Source organism: Malus sylvestris, chromosome 2 (genome assembly GCF_916048215.2).
Source record: "Malus sylvestris chromosome 2, drMalSylv7.2, whole genome shotgun sequence".
NCBI lineage: Eukaryota > Viridiplantae > Streptophyta > Magnoliopsida > Rosales > Rosaceae > Malus > Malus sylvestris.
The window spans coordinates 6,591,379-6,613,100 of record NC_062261.1 but is presented as its reverse complement, the minus strand read 5'-3'; the positions used below and the strand labels follow the sequence as shown (position 1 = coordinate 6,613,100).

At 37.9% G+C, this 21,722-nt stretch overlaps 4 protein-coding genes and 1 pseudogene across 4 annotated transcripts in view; all 5 read left to right on the top strand.

Annotated features, from left to right (window-relative positions):
- Positions 1 to 197: 197 nt before the first annotated feature.
- LOC126606750 (probable glucan endo-1,3-beta-glucosidase BG4) lies at positions 198 to 2,152 on the top strand. The gene is made up of 2 exons (XM_050274144.1): positions 198 to 290; positions 1,035 to 2,152. The coding sequence occupies exon 2, from the start codon at positions 1,042 to 1,044 to the stop codon at positions 2,071 to 2,073; it is 1,032 nt and encodes a 343-aa protein (XP_050130101.1). The 5' UTR covers positions 198 to 290; positions 1,035 to 1,041; the 3' UTR covers positions 2,074 to 2,152.
- The window catches only part of LOC126606769 (probable glucan endo-1,3-beta-glucosidase BG4), a 50,137-nt gene continuing 28,612 nt past the window's right edge, over positions 198 to 21,722 (top strand). The window contains exon 1 of the mRNA XM_050274161.1: positions 198 to 290. The gene's annotated coding sequence lies outside the window, so the exon portion shown is untranslated. The remainder of the gene's footprint in view (positions 291 to 21,722) is intronic.
- On the top strand, positions 5,792 to 9,164 carry LOC126588404 (uncharacterized). Its single transcript, XM_050253494.1, has 6 exons — positions 5,792 to 7,172; positions 7,281 to 7,498; positions 7,685 to 7,830; positions 7,917 to 7,924; positions 8,030 to 8,320; positions 8,509 to 9,164. Exons 1-6 carry the CDS (start codon positions 5,792 to 5,794, stop codon positions 9,162 to 9,164), a joined length of 2,700 nt encoding a protein of 899 aa, XP_050109451.1.
- Positions 9,730 to 12,475, top strand: LOC126606733 (uncharacterized; annotated as a pseudogene).
- On the top strand, positions 15,848 to 16,399 carry LOC126606824 (uncharacterized). The gene has a single exon (XM_050274212.1). It carries the CDS (start codon positions 15,848 to 15,850, stop codon positions 16,295 to 16,297), a length of 450 nt encoding a protein of 149 aa, XP_050130169.1. The 3' UTR covers positions 16,298 to 16,399.

The window sequence follows — 21,722 nt, the reverse complement described above, 5'->3', positions numbered from 1 at the left end:
ATCCTCATCACCAATTCAAATATAAAAACAAAATTATATTCTTAGCTAATTTGTCCAATTCCAAATTTACCATCTTTTTCCAAAAAATCACCATCTTATCTCGAATCAGTTGAATCTGTAATTGTAGAGCACTAATTGTTAGTATATATATATACAGAGGAATGGACACCTACCAGAGACTCAAATTAGATAAGGTAGACAGACTAGGCTTTCATCATCTGGATCAGGCAATCCAATCCTTCCTGTAGAAAAACCACTGCGCGCCGCTAATCTGATCACTGTATCTTGAGGTAGTATCAACCTGCTATTCCTTATTTCATAATTTTTTTTTTTCGTAGGATACGATCTGTGTTAGTTTATAAGTGTATATGCTGAAATGTAATAAGAATTCAGCTTTAAATATCAGCCCTTGGATCATAGTCCAAGTGTGCAGCTAAGATGTAATCTTAGATCAAGTAATATCAGCTCTTGCTACATGTGCTTAGTGTGTGCGTATGAATCAAATAGAGCAGAGTCCTTTCTTCTTCTTCAAGCTTGTCTCTCTCTCTCTCTCTCTAGAAATCTCACTTTCTTTTCTTCAGTATTCATAGATTGTTGATTGAAACTTAAATACAAGATCATAGTCTGTATGCTAACAATCTGTACTTGAGGGTTGTTATTTTGTTGATTTTACCATTGGATGGATATTCTTGATAGAACTGTTTCCTGAAGAAATTCCTGTGCACAATCTAAAAATTTGTATGGAAGGAGTGCAAGAAATTTGAGAGGATCAATATTTTGATTACAATGAAAGTAATCACATAAAGAGTGCAACAAATTTATGTATGGATGTATATGTATGTACATTATACGTATATGCTTTCTAAGAGAGTTTGTATGTATATAGAAGGTTGTCCTCCGTTTAAGCTATATATAGTTTCGTATTATACTATTTCGGTCCTTTTGGACAGGATGCTAGCTCCACAGTTTTTGCTTTCTGTCCCATCTCTCATTAGTTTATTATGTACACTTATGAAGGTTTACATATATAACAGGCACTCGATGGGTTATCAGAAGGCGATGGCAATTTTGCAATGGATTGCGCTCATTCTGTCGTTTCTAGCAGCGATTCAAGGTGTTGTGGATGGTTATTCGGTTGACATTGGTGTTAACTATGGATTGTTAGGGGATGACCTGCCTAAACCTAGAGAAGTGGTTAACCTCTTCAAAGCGTATGGTATTGGCAAGGTAAGGCTGTTCAATCCTGATCCAGATGTACTCTGGGCACTGAGGGGGCAAGACATCGATGTCATGGTAGGCGTTCCTAATGAAAACTTAAACGCTTTGGCAGAAAACCAAGGTGCTGTGAACAACTGGTTTGATAACAATATAGAGCCCTACCTAAATGACGTTAACATCTACTTCATCACCGTTGGCAACGAGGTTATTCCCGGTCCCTTAGGAAACTCCGTTTGGCAAGTAATGCAGTATCTACAAAACATCCTCGACGAAAGGAGCTACCGTGGTATTAAAATCTCCACTGTTTTACCAGGGACTGCCTTAAAAACTTCATTTCCACCTTCAAAGGGTGAATTCAACGGAGAGTCGAGCGGTGTCATGACTTCCATTTGTGGGTTTTTACTTTTTCGAGGATCGCCACTTTTGATCAATGTGTATCCTTACTTTGCCTATGCATCAAACCCTACCAAAATTCCCTTGCAATATGCTCTATTTAATTCATCAACACCCGTACAAGACGGGAACTTGAGCTATTACAACCTGTTTGATGCCACCGTTGATGCTTTTATCTCAGCAATGGAGAGAGTCGGGGGAGCTGGTGTCGAGGTGGCGGTAACGGAGAGTGGCTGGCCTTCTGCCGGGAACGGAATTTTCACTAGTCCGGAGCTTGCTGGTACATATAACCGGAATTTCATGAAACACGTAACCTCCCTGAAAGGGACACCTAAACGACCTGGTCATTACATCGAAGGCTTTATCTTTGCCCTGTTCAACGAGAATCAGAAACCCGCTGGTGTGGAGCAAAACTTCGGACTGTTTTATCCTACCATGAAACCTGTTTACACTGTATTTTAATGATTCAACATATCAATTTGTTATGTTATCAACCTTTCATGCATTCATCAATAAGGTTACACATCTGAGTTTTCTTTTAGTTTTCGACTTAATTTCATCCTGTATTTTATTAAATTGCAACACCATATCGGTTTATTAAATTTCGAAATTTGAACATATAAGAAGAATTGGATGGAAATTGTAATGAAAAAATGTAAATTTCAATCATGGATTCGAGCAATAATAACATGGTTTCATGGAGAACATCACTGGATGTGGATGTTCGAAAATGAGTGTTTTTTCGTTATTTTTTTAAACAATCAAAGAAAAAGATATACAATTGTTAGAGCAATATTAGAAAATATGAAAATAACACAAGAATTCCAATGATAATAATAATAAAGGAAATTAACAACATCTATAGTATACAAGATTAATATAAACAACTAGAGATAGAGTTAGAAAAACTGACATACTTGGAGATTGAGGCTTGCATAAATGCAATCACTAGTAGAAAAACATGTTTGCGCGACAGAATCTTGCGCGACGGCGTAAATTTCGTCGCGCAAAGTTGTTTTGAGCGACGCACAACACAAAACGTCGCGCAAAAGTACTTTGCGCGACGGCACTTTGTGCGACGTCAGTGTGCGTCGCGCAAAGTTATTTTGTGCGACGCATTAGTTAAGACGTCGCGCAAAATAACTTTGCTCGCGCAACGTTCCGTCGCGCAAAGTCCTTTTGCGCGGCGTTGTCGTACGTCGCGCAAGATCTTGGCGCCAAACAAAGAATGCTTTACCGCTTTTTTGTCAATTTTGCGTGACGTACGTGCATTTACGTCGCGCAAAAGTGACTTCGTGCGACGCATATTCAAGTACGTCGCGCAAAGTCAACGACTATTTCAGTTTGGGAGGTAGAAACTGCAAACCCAGTTGCAGCAGCTACCTCCTCCCCCCCCCAATCTCTCTTCAAAACCTTCTCTAATCCCTCCCATGCTCATAAATTCAACATACAAATATTTCATCTCATTTCATCATGCAATCCCTCCCTTGCTATTTGATGGTCTTTGATTTGGAGTAAGTAAATCTAATTTAGCTGTTGAGAATTGAATTTTTTTTTTTTAGAAACATGAACTGAATACTTTTGATGGATTATATATATGAAGGTTTCAATCATTTGTTTTGAATGTTTATTGTACAATGGTATAGAATCAATTGAATTTCATGAGAGAATGCTTGTTATTTGGATTGTGTTTAGTGGTTTATTGAACAATTTAATTCAATATGAGTTGGACCCTATGAGTCTCATTAGGATATGCATCTGTATGCAAACTGCCTCAAAGCTGTTGACTTGCCTTCAGTCACTAGGAAATATGTTAGTCTTGGGGTCATCGTAGTTACAACAGAGAACAAGATGTCTTCCCCGTTAGTTTTTTTGTTTTCAGAAGACAATGGTAGTGGATATATTCTCATCTTACAACGATAACTTAAACTGTTATTTTAAGTTCTAACCTACCCAAACCATAATCTGTTTCAGCTATAATATCACACTAGTAAGACATCCCATGTGATACAAAACTGACGTTTAAGCAATAATTAGTTCTCTTCTCCACAAACAAGAACTGGCAAAATCAATCATCTGACAACTTCCATTATACAACCCCCGTGTGTCTACTTCTACTTCATCTTTGTATTCTTCTTTTTTTTAGTTATTTCCTAGAGCCTTCCCTTTGGAATCATCCAATTTGGATTGTACGTTTTCCCTTCAATAATGTGTTAATTGTTGAGATTGAATTGATGAGTATTCTACTTTCATTATTTTGCTTTTTCAAACGAGCATATGGTCAGACCTAGTGGATACTTCATCATTCAACCTCTTTGGAATCATCTTTACTAGTTAATCACATTTTGCAGAGATGAAACACATCAGATTTAATTTGGTAGACACGTTCTAATGAAATAAAAATCTATGTGCCTTGTGGTTTTAATTTAATTTGATTAATCATTTCTTTTTATGTCAAACTTGGCAACCTATTTAGAATCATCTTTACTTATTAATCACATTATGTAGAGACGAAAGACTCCAGAGTTTCTATATATATAAGCGATGTTATACACTAAACTACATTAAAATGCGGAGAGATAGATTAAAATTTGAGTGCAAACGAGCGAGCACACTACCCTAGTCAACTTATTTAAGCTTATATATGCAAAATACACCATATTTAGTTTACTAGTCGTATTACTCTTAAATAATAAATATGTGTTTGCCTTCTGGTATATGCAACGAAAAGATATACAGAGAAAAGAATGCTATAACATTACGGTATATCTTTCATTTTTTTTTTTTGGTTGTACTGAGATCATTGGTTTCCATGTTTCCTTCACATTATTAGACAGTCAGTTTAAGGATATTCTTTTATGTAGACCAACTTGTTTATAATAACCAGATTTACCATGGTAACATACATTTTAGTTTTTACAGTAAATTGGGTTTTCATTTTTTACTTTTATTGTCCATGTTAATCAGCACAATCTTACACTGCTCTGGTAATGTTCATCACAGGGACCCATGAATGCTTGTTCTTTGTTGCAGCTTTACATTACAATGAAAATGAAGTCTAAGATGTTTTCTTGTTATGTTTGTGCTACTAGGCCAGCATGCCAAAGCAATATCTTCCCGTTTTAGGCCAACCAATTGCATTATACAGGTAACTGACTCACACTCTCTCAGTCAAACCACTTAGGGAACTTTTCTAATTTTAGGACACAACTTATCAAACCAACTACAATGCGTTATTTTTTTTTAATTAGCTGAATGTTTATCTGGTGGATTATAATGATGAATAAGCACTTTCAGTTTGTAACTTTAGAAGGATTATAAAATGAATGAACTATTTGGCTGCAAGACCCAATTGCTTATAGATACGTAAAGTGAAATAAAGGGTGCATAAATCACTTTATATTACAATGAAAATAAAGTCGTAGAGAAATTTAACTACATTTGAAATTTAACTACATTTGAGATGTAATTATTGTGATTTAGTTTATTTGTATGCACATATTTTTGTACATCACCTACAAAATTGTTTTGTGTTGTACGAAGTTAATACTACTTAACTTCGTACACTTTTTTTTCAAGAAAAGCTTAGTTTCCCGTTTGAGAATTAGTTGGATTTCGTGCATGGATGCGAAAGCATGACTACAATCCAATTAATTCTTGAATTGTCCCATTTTTTGGATAGTTTGGGAATGCGTAGTTATGTGTTGTAGTTTGCGGTTCACAGATTAGGTTTCGATAGTGGAAATTTTGTAACATTTCCTAATGTTCTTCGAGTACACGGTGGATATTATGTATCTACGGTGTGCACTTGAAGAACTGTAAGGAGATGCTGCCGAAATTTGCTCATGTCGAAATTTAATCCATTGAAATCGTAAATTACGAGACATAAATGTGCATTCCTGAATGGGATAGGGCCCTTACCGGAGGAATAAGGTGACAAGACAATAGTTGAAGTTGTTGTAATTCTTGTACTTTTATTGGGATTGTAGACAAAATGGACAAACAGTGGATACATAATCATAATAGATGTGCTGTTGAGTACTTGGATGGAATAGATGAGTTCATTGAATTCGCAACTAGACACAACCTAGGTTCAACTATCCGATGTCCGTGTAGAAGGTGTAACAACTCAATGTGGGAGACATTCTAAAATGTTCGATTTCATTTAGTAAGAAATAGGATGATCGAGACCTATACTACTTGGTATCATCATGGAGAACGATTAGACCAAGCTTCGTCTTCATATGTGACAAGAGTGGAGACTGTTGAATCTAATGTGGATCATAGTGAACAAGTTATGAATATTCTAAATGACGTTTATCCATACGCCTCAAGTAACACCAATCATGAAGGGGGAGATGATGGTCGTCCAACCATGGACAGTGAGGCATTCAAAAACTATGAAAAACTATTGAAAAATGCCAAGCAAGAATTATATTTGGGTTGCGAGAACTTTTCGGTGCTCACAGTAATTGTGGAGTTGATGCATGGCAAGATCAAGTTTGGTTTGTCAAACAAGTGTTTTGATTACTTTTTTGGAGTTATCAAAAGGATGCTTCCAAAGGAGAATTGTTTACCTGAAGATCATAAGAGTGCCCAAAAAGTGTTGAAGGGTCTCGGATTGGGGTATGAAAAAATTCATGCATGTGTAAATAATTGTATATTGTTCTATACGGAGAACAAACAGTTTGATAAATGCCCTGTCTGCAATGAGCCGAGGTTTAAAATGACATCACAGAATAGAAAGAACAAGATTCCACAAAAAGTAATGCGTTATCTTCCATTGAAGCCTAGGTTGCAGCGATTGTACATGTCGATGCATACCTTAACCGACATGAGATGGCATAAAGAAGGACGGGTAAATGACGATGTTACGAGGCATCCTGCAGATGGAGAGGCATGGAAAGATTTTGATCGGATGTACCCTGATTTTGCAGCCGATCCACGCAACGTTAGATTGGGACTTGCCACCGAAGGATTTAATCCGTTCGGTGTTTTAGACCAAACCCACAACACTTGGCCAGTCGTTGTTTTTCCTTATAATCTGCCACCTTGGAAGTGCATGAAAAAAGAATACATGATGTTGACTCTATTAATTGGCGAAGATCCAGGAAAGTCCATTGATGTTTATTTGCGGCCGTTGGTTGATGAGCTAAAAGATTTATGGGAAAACGGTGTTCGTACGTACGATAAGTATACTGGGCAGATGTTCACCATGCGAGCGGTAGTGATGTGGACAGTAAACGATTTTCCCGCGTATGCAATGGTTTCTGGGTGGATGACTAAGGGTTATATGGCATGTCCAATATGCAAGGAAAACGTAACATCGTCTTGGCATGCGAGAAAAGTTTGTTATCTTGGTCATCGTAGATGGCTCCCTTTGGATAACGAGTGGCGCCAGAACGATAAAGCCTTCCACGGCACAAAAGAGACTCGGCCAAGACTAAGAGAATGGTCCGGAGATGAGATTTTGGATCAGTTAAACCTTTTTGAATTTGGTCATTTCGGAAAAAAGGTCAGTAAGCCCAGACGAAGTACACATCTGAACTGGACGCATAAGAGTATGTTATTTAAGCTCCCGTACTGGTCAAAGTTAAAATTGAGACACAACCTTGATGTTATGCATATTGAGAAAAATGTGTTTGATACTTTGGTTGGGACAATTCTAGACATTGAAGGAAAAACAAAGGACACGATCGAATCTCGCCTCGATTTGGAACGAATGGGCATTAGGTCATCCTTGTGGATGAAGAGAGTCGGTGGTACAGAGAAGAAAGGTCATCCTTTTTTTACAGTTAAGCCGAATGGGAAGAAAGAATTTTTCAACTTTATTTCTTCTGTAAAGTTTCCAGATGGGTATGCTTCCAATATCTCGCGTTGCGTGAACGTGAGGGGGTGTAAATTTTCAAACATGAAGAGTCATGACTGTCATGTGATACTCCAACGCCTTCTTCCGGTTGGTATTCGACACTTATTGCCTCTTGATGTGGTGAAACCAATCGTGTTATTGTCGAGATTTTTTTCACAGTTGACTGCAAGGTGTTTGCGGAAGTCGAATGTTAAACAATTGCAGGACGACATTGTGAACGTCTTATGCAAGTTCGAACAGATATTTCCCCCAGCTTTCTTTACAAGTATGATTCACATGATGATTCACTTGCCAGATGAGGCATTGCTTGCAGGACCAGTGAACTGTCGATGGATGTATCCAATAGAAAGGTACTTAATTAAGCGTTTATATATATAACATATTCATGATCAACAAACGCTTTGAATAATTTGTAGCATACCTTTTATTTGTACAGATATCTTGGTGAGTTGAAAAAATGTGTCCGAAACAGGGCAAAGCCCGAAGGATCACTTGTGGAGGCATGGGTCGCATATGAGTCACTTACTTTTTGTGCAATGTATCTTTAAGATGTTGAGACAACTTTCAATCGTCCTCAACGCAATAATGACGGTGGTGTCAGAAAAGAGAAACTGTCTGTTTTTGCCCAAATTGCACGACCATTCGGCGATCCTGTAAAAGGCGAATCGTTTACCAAAAAAGATATGGAGGTAGCGCATTGGTTCGTACTCAACAATTGTGACGAGGCTTTGCCATACCTTGAAGAGCATGAACAATTGATGAAGCGAGAACATCCTTCACATTTATATGCCAAGAAGCACCGTGACTTGTTTCCTTCGTGGTTTCACGCACATGTAAGTTGTATGTGGTTTGAATTGAGCATATTTTCCAACTTGTTCCTGCCCGTCTTTAAATTTGGTTACACTAATAGGTTAACTTTTTGTATATGTTATATTAGATGAAGAAATTGAAGGAATTGAATTCACCCTCTTACGATGAAGAATTATATAACTTGGCGAGATGACCGCTTTACGTTGAATTGTTCTCAGGTTGTCATGTCAACGGGGTCAAGTTCTTAGGGGCAACACGTGATGACAAGTTGTCTACTCAAAATAGTGGTGTCCATGTCCCAGGTGCGGGCGACAGTGAAGACATTGATTTTTATGGCAAACTAACTAGTGTAGTACAATTGCTTTACAAAGACAGGTATCAAGTGATACTGTTTAACTGTCTTTGGTTTGATACAAACCCACATAACCGAACGAGTGTTAAGCGAGACCATGGTTTACTGTCAGTAAACACTACGAGACATTGGTACGATGAAGATCCATACATTTTGGCAACTATGGCGAAACAAATATTCTATCTAGACGACCCCAAAGCTGGCAATGGTTGGAAAGTTGTTCAGAAGATTGATCGAAGAGGGTTATATGATATTCCAGAATTAGATCATGATGACAACGTCGCTGACCAACAGTTATCATCTTCGATAGAACTTGGTGAAGAAACACTCTGGGATACTAATATTGTCCAAGAACCGTTTGACGTACCTGGAGTTCCTGAATTCGAAATATCAATTGACCTTGGTGACCTGCCTCAATACAATGCACCGGAACATGCAAACGAAGATGAAGATGAATGGGAATCCGGAAATGATAGTAGTGAGGATAGCGAGAGTTATTATTGTAGTTCGGATGAGGATTAATATAAACTTGTAAAGGAAAAAGCAGGAGGCTGAAGCTTACTCTCAGCTCTGAGACTGACAGAAGCCGACTACTTGAAATATAAAGATCCAAAGCAGCCATTGAATGCTCGAATTCGAGACCTCATGAAGCGAATGACCCTCGCCGAAAAGATTGGTCAAATGACGCAGATCGAGCAAACTGTTGCAACCCCTGATGTCATCAGTCTGTGTAATGTTGACCTGGGTAATTTTAGTTCTGAAGTACTGTCATCAGGAAGTCCTAATGTAGGGGAGATGGGTTGGGAGCTACCAAAGGAACCAACCTGTACAACATCTGCAGACTGCAGGGATTGGGCACATTCAATTTGCAAGCGTGCACGAGATGGAAAGAAAAGATGCATGGCTTGATATTAAGATGTAATCAAGGTGAGAATATCATGTTAGGCATAAAATTTCGGTCATGCATGTGACCTATTGCAAATCAATTTTTTATGTTGATACGAGTGCTACAGAATCGTTTTACATTGTACAATACAATAAAAATGATGATATGACAATAAAAAGTATTTTCTTTTCTTTCTTGCAGAAGGTAATCTTCAAGTGTGATAATTGTAGCGGTGCTTTTAAGTGTGATTTTTCTGGCGTGCATCGTCATTTCCATATATATATGGCGAAGAAATATGAACAACAAACGAGGTAACTGTTTTTATGTATGCGTTATTGTCATGAAAGATCTGCAGAGTTGTTCATAGTGGATGAGAATAAATCTCTTCGATTCCCGGTATTAGATCAAATAAGACGAGGACAATTTGATAGTGAAAGGAGAGTCAAGGAGTTGATAGACACAAGCGAGTTCAAGGAAGAGGAAGGTATAGATGTACCTTTTTTTGATATGCAAACTATACTAGACGCTACAGTTAATTTCTCAAATGCAAACAAGCTTGGACAAGGGGGATACGGGCCTGTTTACAAGGTAATTGAACAGTTGTTTACCATTCCTTAGCACTCGAATCACCTTATATAGCAACACTTGTTTGTCATTACTGTTTCTCCGTTGTGGTTATAGATTTATATGTAAGGGATTTTGTTGCCAGGGAATGTTTCTTGGAGGCCAAGAAATTGCGGTGAAAAGGCTATCAAGGGTTTCAGGACAAGGGTTACAGGAATTTAGAAATGAGGTGGTGCTGATCGCCGAAAAGATTGGTCAAATGACGCAGATCAAGCAAACTGTTGCAACCCCTGATGTCATGAACAAGTATTTTATTGGTAACCAAACAATCTTCACCCTCATTTTCAATTCTTCATCTCACCCCATATGCGTATTGTTCTGTTTGTCAGTGCTGAATTTTTTATTCGATCGATATTCTGATCTAATCTAACTAAACTACGGAGGGGGAGATTTGAACTTGCGTGCAGAGAAGGAAAATGGTGGAATTACAGTAATGTCAATGTTGGTTTTAGTAGCAAATGAAATGATTGTATTGTAATTTGTATATGTCTTAGTGGGATAATGGTTTTTTCTACAGGGAGTGTGCTTAGTGGTGGTGGGAATGTACCAGCCCCAAAAGCTTCAGCTGAGGCATGGGTCAATCTGGTGAATGGCCTCCAAAAGGGATCTCTATCTACCCGTCTTGGGATTCCTATGATCTATGGGATTGATGCGGTTCACGGCCACAACAACGTCTACAATGCTACTATTTTCCCTCATAATGTTGGACTGGGAGTCACCAGGCAAGTCACATTCATTCTCACCGAAATAAGTCCAAGTCAACAGGCTTCATTCAAGCATTACAGAACGTTTATGATCTTTCGGTCAAATTATGTAGTTTGATGTTTCTAATCACTACTCATGCGTCATTTCGTGTGTTTTCCGTTTCAGAGATCCTAATCTTGTTAAGAGAATTGGGGAAGCAACTGCCCTAGAAGTCAGGGCAACCGGAATTCCTTATGTCTTTGCCCCATGTATTGCGGTAATTGAGCAGTCTTATTATACGAAAGCCATAGTTAGAAACTCCAAAACTTGACCAAGCATTCCACTAAAACTATGTATTACTACTGTTCTTGCAGGTCTGCAGAGATCCGAGATGGGGTAGGTGCTACGAAAGCTATAGTGAAGACCATAAGATTGTTCAAGCAATGACTGAGATAATACCTGGTCTGCAAGGAGATATGCCTCCCACTGCTCGAAAGGGGGCTCCCTATGTTTCTACTGCAAAGTAAGACTTAATTTTTTTCTCTTTCAAGTTTAAAAAAAAAATTGCTACTTGAGATCTTTTTATTGTTTTCACTGTTTAGGGTGAATTATTTGCGTTGTGATGGTTCTTATCCATGAATAGTTTGAGAGTCTCAGACAAGTACCTCTACAAGCATATTTATTTTGATCATAATGAGTTAATGACCACATGGTAGGCCTGGTTAGAGATTAGTGGTCAAGGTTTGATTGAGTACTAATACTTGAGTTCATAGAAGGCCTTAGCTGTGGCTCGATTGGTTGGATGCAAAACATTTATAAAAGGAAAGTGACAGACTGAGACTATGCCTTGGTGTTCTTGTAGTTATATTTTAGACTAGAATTTGACCTATAACCGTCTTTTAATTACTGGAGAAAAAATCAATTGTATATGTAACCTACCTGTGATGTATTCTATCATTATTTCAAATATCTGGACATAAAGAAAATTGGGCGTAACTCGTTTTCCTTACCATTTCTCTAGAGGGAAGATTGCGGCCTGTGCTAAGCATTATATTGGGGATGGTGGCACAACGAAGGGCATCAATGAGAACAACACTGTGATTGATTTGAATGGATTGCTCAGCATTCACATGCCTGCATACCTCAATTCCATCCGCAAGGGTGTTGCAACAGTTATGGTGCTTACTCGAGTTGGAATGGAAACAAAAGGCATGCAAATAAAGAACTTGTAACCGGATACCTTAAGGACAAGCTACGACGTTTCAGGGTAAGGAAAGTCATTTTACATAAATTGTCTACTGTGGTTATTAGATTATTACTAGTGCCGAGCATGATTAGTTTCTTTTGGAGGGTGCTATCAGGGTTTTGTCATATCAGATTGGGAGGGTATTGACAGGATTACATCTCCTCCCAAAGCTAACTATTCATATTCAGTTCAAGCTGGAGTTGGTGCTGGAATCGACATGGTTAGTCTAATTAAAAGTGTAACTTACCGAATGTATTTTTTGGGTGAATTTTAGTCTGTGGCTTTGCAGAATGTGTAAGAAAGGTGGATTTATTGTATAAAGGCAGGACCTGTAAGCGGCCATGCTATACTGCTTCGGCCTGCAAATTACTATTTCGTTTCACCTCGTGGGAATTCTTAAATCTTATGTTCAAAATAATAAGTGGTGAAACACTACTTGTAATCGTGACGTTATTTCAATATACTTTTGGGATCCCGAGTCTCTACATTTACCATCCGTGCATTTTTACGGGTCACTAACATAAGTGAATCCCAAAAAGATTCAATTGAAGAACAAGACACTCATTCTCTTCTTGTCTATTTGTATCTATTCATCAAGATTACCTATTTCCGTAACTACTAGTCTATATCTTTCTTAAGAAAAAGGGCAAATGGAATATTAGTTAATGGAGTGGAATTCTCAATTAGACAATTATGAATCACAAGTTGAAGTTTTTCAAACACGCAAACGTGAATTCTATTATCAATTGTCTCGTTACTTGATCTCTGTATATTTGTTTTTTGTGATTTTTTACGTACGCGATCTCGAAGCAATTTCGTATAATGCGTTTCCCATCAAATTCAATGGTATATGTATTTACTAAGTAGATTTTAATTTATTTATTTTGTACTCTTAAGCAAAAAAAAAAAAAAAAATTGCTCGACGTAAGTGTACGTCGCGCAAAACATCTTTGCGTGACATACGTTCCTAGGTCACGCAAAGATGTTTTGCGCGACGTACAAGCAATTGTTTTTTTTTTTTTTTTTTTTGTATTTTTTTTTTTTTTTGGGTTCTTGCATTGCCTTTTTCTTTTGTGTTGTGTAAATGTTTTAAATTGACGATCAAATTAGTACATTGTATGCATATAGGGTTAAAGAGTGTAGCTGTAAAAGATCATCAAAATCGGAGTTAAAATAACCGTTAAATCGTGATTTTTCGTTTATAGCCGTCGAAAATGTTTGTCTTGTTACTTGATCTCTGCATGTTTGTTTTTTTTCGATTTTTTCCGTATAAAATCTCGAAGCATATACAAACAAATTTGACGGTTGGATCGTTGAAAATAGTTTCGTACAATGCGTTTGCCATCAAAAGATTAGATTCACTAACACTTGAAATTTATTTATACTTTCATTAAGTATAACATAAGATTTTGTGGTATCCACTTGTGTAAATGTTTTAAATTGACAATCAAATTAGTACATTGTATGCATATAGGGTTAAAGAGTGTAGTTGTAAAAGATCATTAAAATCGGAGTTAAAATAACCGTTAAATCGTGATTTTTCGTTTATAGCCGTTGAAAATGTTTGTCTTGTTACTTAATCTCTGCATGTTTGTTTTTTTCGATTTTTGGCGTATACAATCTCGAAGCATATACAAACAAGTTTGACGGTTGGATCGTTCAAAATAGTTTCGTACAATGTGTTTGCCATCAAAAGACTAGATTCACTAACACTTGGAATTTATTTATACTTTCATTAAGTATAACATAAGATTTTGTGGTATCCACTTGTGTAAATGTTTTAAATTGACGATCAAATTAGTACATTGTATGCATATAGGGTTAAAAAGTGTAGTTGTAAAAGATCATCAAAATCGGAGTTAAAATAACCGTTAAATCGTGATTTTTCGTTTATAGCCGTCGAAAATGTTTGTCTTGTTACTTGATCTCTGCATGTTTGTTTTTTCGATTTTTGGCGTATACAATCTCGAAGCATATACAAACAAGTTTGACGGTTGGATCGTTCAAAATAGTTTCGTACAATGCGTTTGCCATCAAAAGATTATTAGATTCACTAACACTTGGAATTTATTTATACTTTCATTAAGCATAACATAAGATTTTGTGGTACCTACTTGTGTAAATGTTTTAAATTGACGATCAAATTAGTACATTGTATGCATATAGGGTTAAAGAGTGTAGCTGTAAAAGATCATCAAATTCGGAGTTAAAATAACCGTTAAATCGTGATTTTTTGTTTATAGCCGTCGCAAATGTTTGTCTTGGTACTTGATCTCTGCATGTTTGTTTTTTGCGATTTTTGGCGTATACAATCTCGAAACATATACAAACAAGTTTGACGGTTGGATCGTTGAAACTAGTTTCGTACAATGCGTATCCCATCGATTTCAATGGTATATATATTTACTAAGTAGATTTTAATTTATTTATTTTGTACTTATAATATTTAAGAAATTGAATGATATATATGTAAAAAAATGAGTAAATTACATAGTAGCCCCTCAGGTTTGAGGTCAATTACAACCTTATACAACAACTTTAAAACATTTCACTTTCATACATCCAGTACCATTTTATTTCAAAATAACACCTCCGTTAGATTTTCCATCCATTAGTCTGTTAAATGCTGACGTGGCTGCCACATTTGTGCTGATGAGGCTGCCACGTGGCAAAAAAAATAATTTTTTAATTTTTTTTTAATCTAATCTTCTAAATATTAATTTAAAAAAAAAAAAAAAAAACCTGAAAGCTTTACCCGCAACCCCCAAAACCAGAAACCAATTAATCTCAAACCCACCTCCCCATTAATCCCCCCAGAAACCTAGCGCAGCAACCTCCTCCTCCCACCCCCCCAACGAACCATTCCCGTCAAATCCCCCTTCCCCCGACGACCCACTCCCGTCAAATCCCACCCCCCTCCCCGACGACCCACTCCCGTTAAATCCCCCTTCCCCCGACGACCCACGACCCACTCCCTTCAAATCCCACCTCCCCACCCCCCCCCCCCCCCGACGACCCACTCCCGTTAAATCCTCATTCCCCCCAACCCGAGCCTCGCCTTTTCCCTGCAACCCAATCCCACAAATTCCACCTCCCAAAAATCATTCCCTTCACCATCTTCATCCCCACTCCCAATCCCAACACCACCGAACTGTGTGGATCTGAGTTCGCGGGGGGTGGGGGAAGGGGTTAATGGGATCTCAACCCAGAAAAGAAAAGCAAAAAAAAAAAAATGCACAAATCTGGGATCTAGGTTCGCGATGAGGGGTGGGGGAAGGGGTTAATGGGATATGGGGGGTTCGCCGGGGAGGGGGGGTTGCCGGAGAGAGAGTCAAAGAGGAAGAGAAAGAAGTGAGAAAGCAGAAGGATGAGAGAGAGTGATGGATATAGGATTGGCGTTGGGGCGAATAGAAAACGGGAAGAAGGTGGGGATTTTGGATCTGGGGAGTTTGGGGTTTGAGAGAGAGAGTGAGGAGAGTGGGAGGAGGGTCAAACCGCTGAGGAGGAAGGTGTTGGCGGTGGTGACCCGGCGGAGTTGTGTGGGTTTTGGATCTGGGGGGTTTGGGGTTTGAGAGAGAGAGTGAGGAGAGTGGGATGAGGGTCGGGGGTTGGGTTGGAATGGGCTCAACGTTCTGATCGTCTTCGTGGCGGTGAATTTGGGTCCTGCGCTGCATCGCGGCCTGTACCGCAGAGCTCTCTCTCTGATTCCTCTGCTCTTCACGGAGGTCCTTCGTCACCACCCGATCTCGCCGTCGACCGGGTACTATGGTGGAAAAAAGACACGAAGCAACATCACAACTTCCCTCGGAGACTCCGATCGAGGACGTCACGCTACCTGAGGATGTAGGTTTTCAAATCATGACTGATGTCCTGGATCAGAACTTCGGTCGTCGTCGTGGCAAGGTTGTTCGAGGTATGGGGAAAGCGCGAGTTCGTGAAACGGGTGGCTCTTCTTCCAGATTGAAAACAGTAGAGGTCAATGCATTGAAAGAGGAAGTGACGCAGCTGAGGGCCGAGGGTGAGCAGATGAAGGTGCAGCTGAGGGCCCAGGATGAGCGGATGAAGGCCCAGGACGAGGAGGTGAGGACCTGTGTCGGGAGGGTGCAAGAACTTGTACAAGCCATACAGATGGCTGGCTTCCAAATCTCGCTACCAGCACCTCGTCTTGCTCCACCTTCGACCTCAGACCCATCTCACCCTACCGATACCCAGTAGCTTGATGTATTAAACCTAGTTCACTTGTAGTTTTTTTTTTGTTTGGACATCTTGTATGCACATTTTTATATATTTTATAATTAAATAATTTTGTTTGGTTAATTAATTATTCTTTAGAATTTAATTATAATATTGATCAAGAATTAAAAAAAAAATAACTAAAACCAAAAAAAGGGTTTTGCGCGACGCATACCGTAGGATGCACGTCGCGCAAAGTACTTTGCACGACGTGCACGTACGTCGTGCAAAGTATTTTGCGCGATTTGCGTTCTACGACGTGCGTCGCGCAAAGTTCTTTGGACGACGCGCACGTACGTCGCGCAAATAATCTTTGCACGACGCATACGTGCGTCGTGCAAAGTACTTTGCACGACGCGCACGTACGTCGCGCAAAGTACTTTGCACGACGCATACGTGAGTCGCGCAAAGTACTTTGCGCGACGCATGTTATTGTTCGTCTCGCAAACCCTACCGTCACGGCCTTGGCGCAACGGTCAGCGCGCGACGAAACCTTCGTCGCGCAAACCCTTAGGCAATGACTTTTGGCTTTGCGCGACGCATTTATGTACGTCGCGCAAAGTGTTTTTTCTACTAGTGAATGTCCTAAAGATAGAATTTCGCCCATACTCTTATGCTTGTAGTTCGGTAGGTGTCCATCTCCCAAGATTCAACAATCTATAATCCGAAGTCAAAGCACTTTAATTTTCGGACTCTAGCGAACTTTATATATTTTGTACTCTTAAGACACGACTTGGAATTTGACACACGAATCATTTGAGAAACAAAGTGGGGAAACCATATTTCTCAAGAGTAAAAATTAACTCTAATTTTCTATATTTAATACCAATGGTTTCATGGGTTTACATAGAATCCAATTTCTACTTATTAAAGAGATGTAACTTTTCATTTATAAGTATACATCACTTATCAAGGGAATACAATACACCTAAACAACATAACCTTTCTAAGAAATTGGTTAACACTATTTTTCATTCAATTATTAAAATTATATATTACAATATTTCATATTATAATATATAATTTCCAACAATCCCCCACATGAATGAAAAATTAGGAAGAATTTGAGAGTACAGGCGGACAAGAGATGCATCGAGAGAGATGTCTTTTGGACTTGAACCTACCCTAGTAATACTTATTGGATTTACTTGGTGACACAATGGATGTAGAAGATCTTGAACTGTTCACCACATTAGTAAACTGAGACAATAAGTATCACACATCACTTATCCTAATATATTACGGTTCATACGGTTATGTTCATTTTGGTCCTGCACAAATCCCGGATTCATGAGAGCTTTAGAGAATTTAGCCATCTCATTCTCATAGAAGCGACTCATTTCTACTCTCACATAGGTGACCACTGATTAAGAATAGTCTACTATATTCCTCTTATTTATAAGATATCACTATCATTAAGTATAAATATACACCCTAAAACTTTTGCAGACAACACACTTCTTCCATCATAGGAATGAGGTACATGGTGTGTTAACTTCTTTGAAACATGCCCAACTAGTTTGCCTATTGAACTTAGACCTTGGGATCTTCAATCAACTAAGTTAGGTTTCCGCCCGGCTAATTCATTAGTTATGTTGGCTTTAGCCTCATTCCCCTCGATGATCAACTTACTCTCTAGTCAGTCCATTAATAATTGGATCCACTACTAGGTTGACTATCTTTAATGGTGTGCACAATCCATCTTATGAAATTATATTTCATACGAGAGTAGTTGTTTGACATTGTTTGAAATGTCAAGTCCTCAAAATTATATTAGGACTTAATTACTAAGTAATTTGCTAACACTAAGCACTTGGGTAAACTCCCCCACATTTAAGGTATTTGTAAGAAGGTCTCTAACTTTGCCATACCTTAAACAAGTTATCCATAATAAGAGATATTGCTTATTACTTTTAAATGCAAATTACTCTTCCTAATTTAGACATTGTTCTTTGCCTTATTTGACTAGCCATCATAATACATGCATTATCATTCATATGCTTACTTAATAAACATTATCAGGTATAATACATTTTTCCAAATATCCCACCTTTTAGTGTCTAGTCTTTTCTTTTCCCAAAGACCCCCACACTTCCAATGTATTATTCCTCTCACATTGAGTGTCTAGTCTTTTCCTTTTCCAAAGACCCCCACACTTCCAGTGTATAATTCCTCTCAAAGGAATTTCCTTTTATGATACTTATCATAAAACTGATCGTCTTCTTTTGCTAGTGCTTGTATTAGTCTCACTTTCTTTGCAATTCTAACACCACTCTAATTAGTAATTACTAGCAACGCTAGTGTCTAGTGCCAATTATTAGTCTGAAACTGCTTCTCTATAGACTAATAACGCAATTTTGCAAAGAGTTGCAACGGCTTGTAAAAATAATCATATCAGCACCTTCTTGTGTGGTTTTATGTACGTGTTTTCACAGCTCTTTTCAAACTGCACATTCATGATATTTCCTCATAAATATATAAAAATTCATGGTCATTTCAAATTAGAATCAAGTAACCATTATGTTCCCTTTGGTAGAAAAATCAAAGGCATTTGACATATTTCAATACCAAACTTTTCTACTTCGATAACACATCTCCTTTCTAGGAAAAAGATCCATTTCATAAACTAGTAAGAATCCAGTACACCACTTTGGCGTTCACTTGGCCTTAACCGACGCCTTTCTTCTCATAAAGGAGACATATACTGAACATGAGCTTTAAACGGATCTCATATTAATTGCAGCAATTAACCACATGATGAAAATCTTTATCACCGTTTCTTTCACGAAACCAGAATCTCCAGCTTTTCTATATCCCAAACGGCACTAACACTATAACCGATATGGTTATAGTCTGAAAAGAACCAAACTAGTGACCACGTCATCTCTATCCGTAACCAGTGACCGAATGGTTCACCAATTCGTTTCTTTATCCTTGGGTTCGTACCGTTTGAGAAAACTTGGAGACCTTCGCATCTTGTTTGGCATCTGTTTGTTATTTGAACAGATAAATCCATTCAAATAGAAAATCATGTCTGGTTTCAACCCACCACGAACCTCACCAATCATAACTGATTGTGTTGGTTAAAAGCACCGAATGCCTTTTTTCAAGAAATTTTGTTTGATAAGTTTAAAAACCAACCAAGCATTAGCCTGATATATCAAGCCCAGATCTATGATGCATGGACACGGACACGGACACGAGGATACGACACGATACGACACGGGGATACGTCAAATTTCTAAAAACTAAGACACGATACGGCATGGATACGGCAATTTATATAATAAATATATATTTAAAAAATATATTTTAAATAACAATAAAAAAATTAATTACTCAAAATCTAATTTATATTATTCAAACTCTTCAAAAAAAAAACAGGATGGTAGTGGTGTAAATTCGGTGGGCTATGTAGTTTTGGGCTTTAGTCTCATTTAAACCCTAAAAAAAAAAAAAAAAAACTATGGTCTCGTTTTTTTCTACAGAAACTAACAAACGACATGTCAACCTAGCAGTCATCTTCTTCCCGAAGCCTCCTCCACCAGATCGGGTCGTCTCCGTGCGACGGCGTCATCTTCTTCGCGAGGTGTCCTTCCACCAGATCGGGTCGTCTCCGTGCGACGGCGTCATCTTCTTCGCGAGGTGTCCTTCATCCGTATCCAGACAGTCGGATACCCGTATCTAAACCGTCGGATACCCGTATCCATCTATCAAACGCCGTATCCGTTGATCCAGATACGTATCCAACGCGTATCCGACCGTATCAGAGGCGTATCGTGTCCATTTGCGTATCCGACACGCGATACGCGGCCGATGTGCCGTGTCTGTGCATCGTAGGCCCAGATATGGCTTCGTTGAAACACATGCAGTGGTTTGCATCTTCCCTATCAAGACAAGATTTGTCTGGATCATGAAGCCAACATCTTCCATGTTAAATAATGGGATTCATAATACTGTATATCAATTTGATTCTCTTAGAGGAATCACTCCATAACAACATTGTTGAGAAACCATTTAACAGGCACAACGGTTGGCGAGATTTAGAATTGGCAAAACCAATCACAATACACAATAACTGATCGCCATTCTCAGTGTCTAATTTTTAGAGTATTGAACCAACAACAATAACGTTAAATGGCAAAAACATTAAATAAACAATCCCTTAACAAACTGCCCATTTCGTTCTTAATGAAATTCAAGAACAATATCTTCACAGCAATATGCATGCATTTCAAAGTCTAAATTTTAAATGGCAGTTTCAATAACATATATTCAAATCATTCTTTCCTACTTTCTCAATATAATTATTTCTTAAATCCATATTTTTTTCTAATTATTGCTTAAAGAAATTTCTATCTTTAGATTGTTGGAGCAATATTAGAAAATATGAAAATAACACAAGAATTCCAATGATAATAATAATAAAGGAAATTAACAACATCTATAGTATACAAGATTAATATAAACAACTAGAGATAGAATTAGAAAAATTGACATACTTGGAGATTGAGGCTTGCATAAATGCAATGCCCCAAAGATAGAATTTCGCCCCTACTCTTGTGCTTGTAGTTCGGTAGACGTCCATCTCCCAAGATTCAACAATCTATAATCCGAAGTCAAAGCACTTCAACTTCGGACTCTGGCGAACTTTATATATTTCGTACTCTCAAGACACGACTCGGAATTTGACACACGAATTATTTGAGAAACAAAGTGGGGAAACCCTATTTCTCAAGAGTAAAAATTAACTCTAATTTTCTATATTTAATACCAATGGTTTCATGGGTTTATATAGAATCCAATTTCTACTTATTAAAGAGATGTAACTTTTCATTTTTAAGTATACATCACTTATCATGGGAATACACCTAAACAACATAACCTTTCTAAGAAATTGGTTAACATTATTTTTCATTCAATTATTAAAATTATATATTACAATATTTCATATTATAATGTATAATTTCCAACACTCTTGAATCAGGGCAGGGCTTTTACAGTAAATAATGTTTTTGGATTCCAAAAGCACTTGAAGTGCTTTCTGCAAGAAACATCAATTATGTGCTTCTTCCAATAAGCACTTTCCTCCGAGAAGCATTTTAAGTGCTTTTTTCAGAATTTACTTTCATTTTTACTAAGGATTTGTTCTAAAAACATTTTCATCAAAAGCATTTTCAGTTATTTTAAACGCATATCCAAACGAACTCAATTACTTAAGTAATTATCCTCGAAATTAATTCAATAATCTCTCCTTTTATCGGGAATGACTTCCCAAAATTAGTTTTTAGACACACGACATAATTTAATTTAGAAGGGGATAAGGCCACACATGTGTGAGCAAAATGGACTCACTTGATTCCGGCAATCATACTAAGAAAGGTAACTTTGAAAGTCAAATAATACA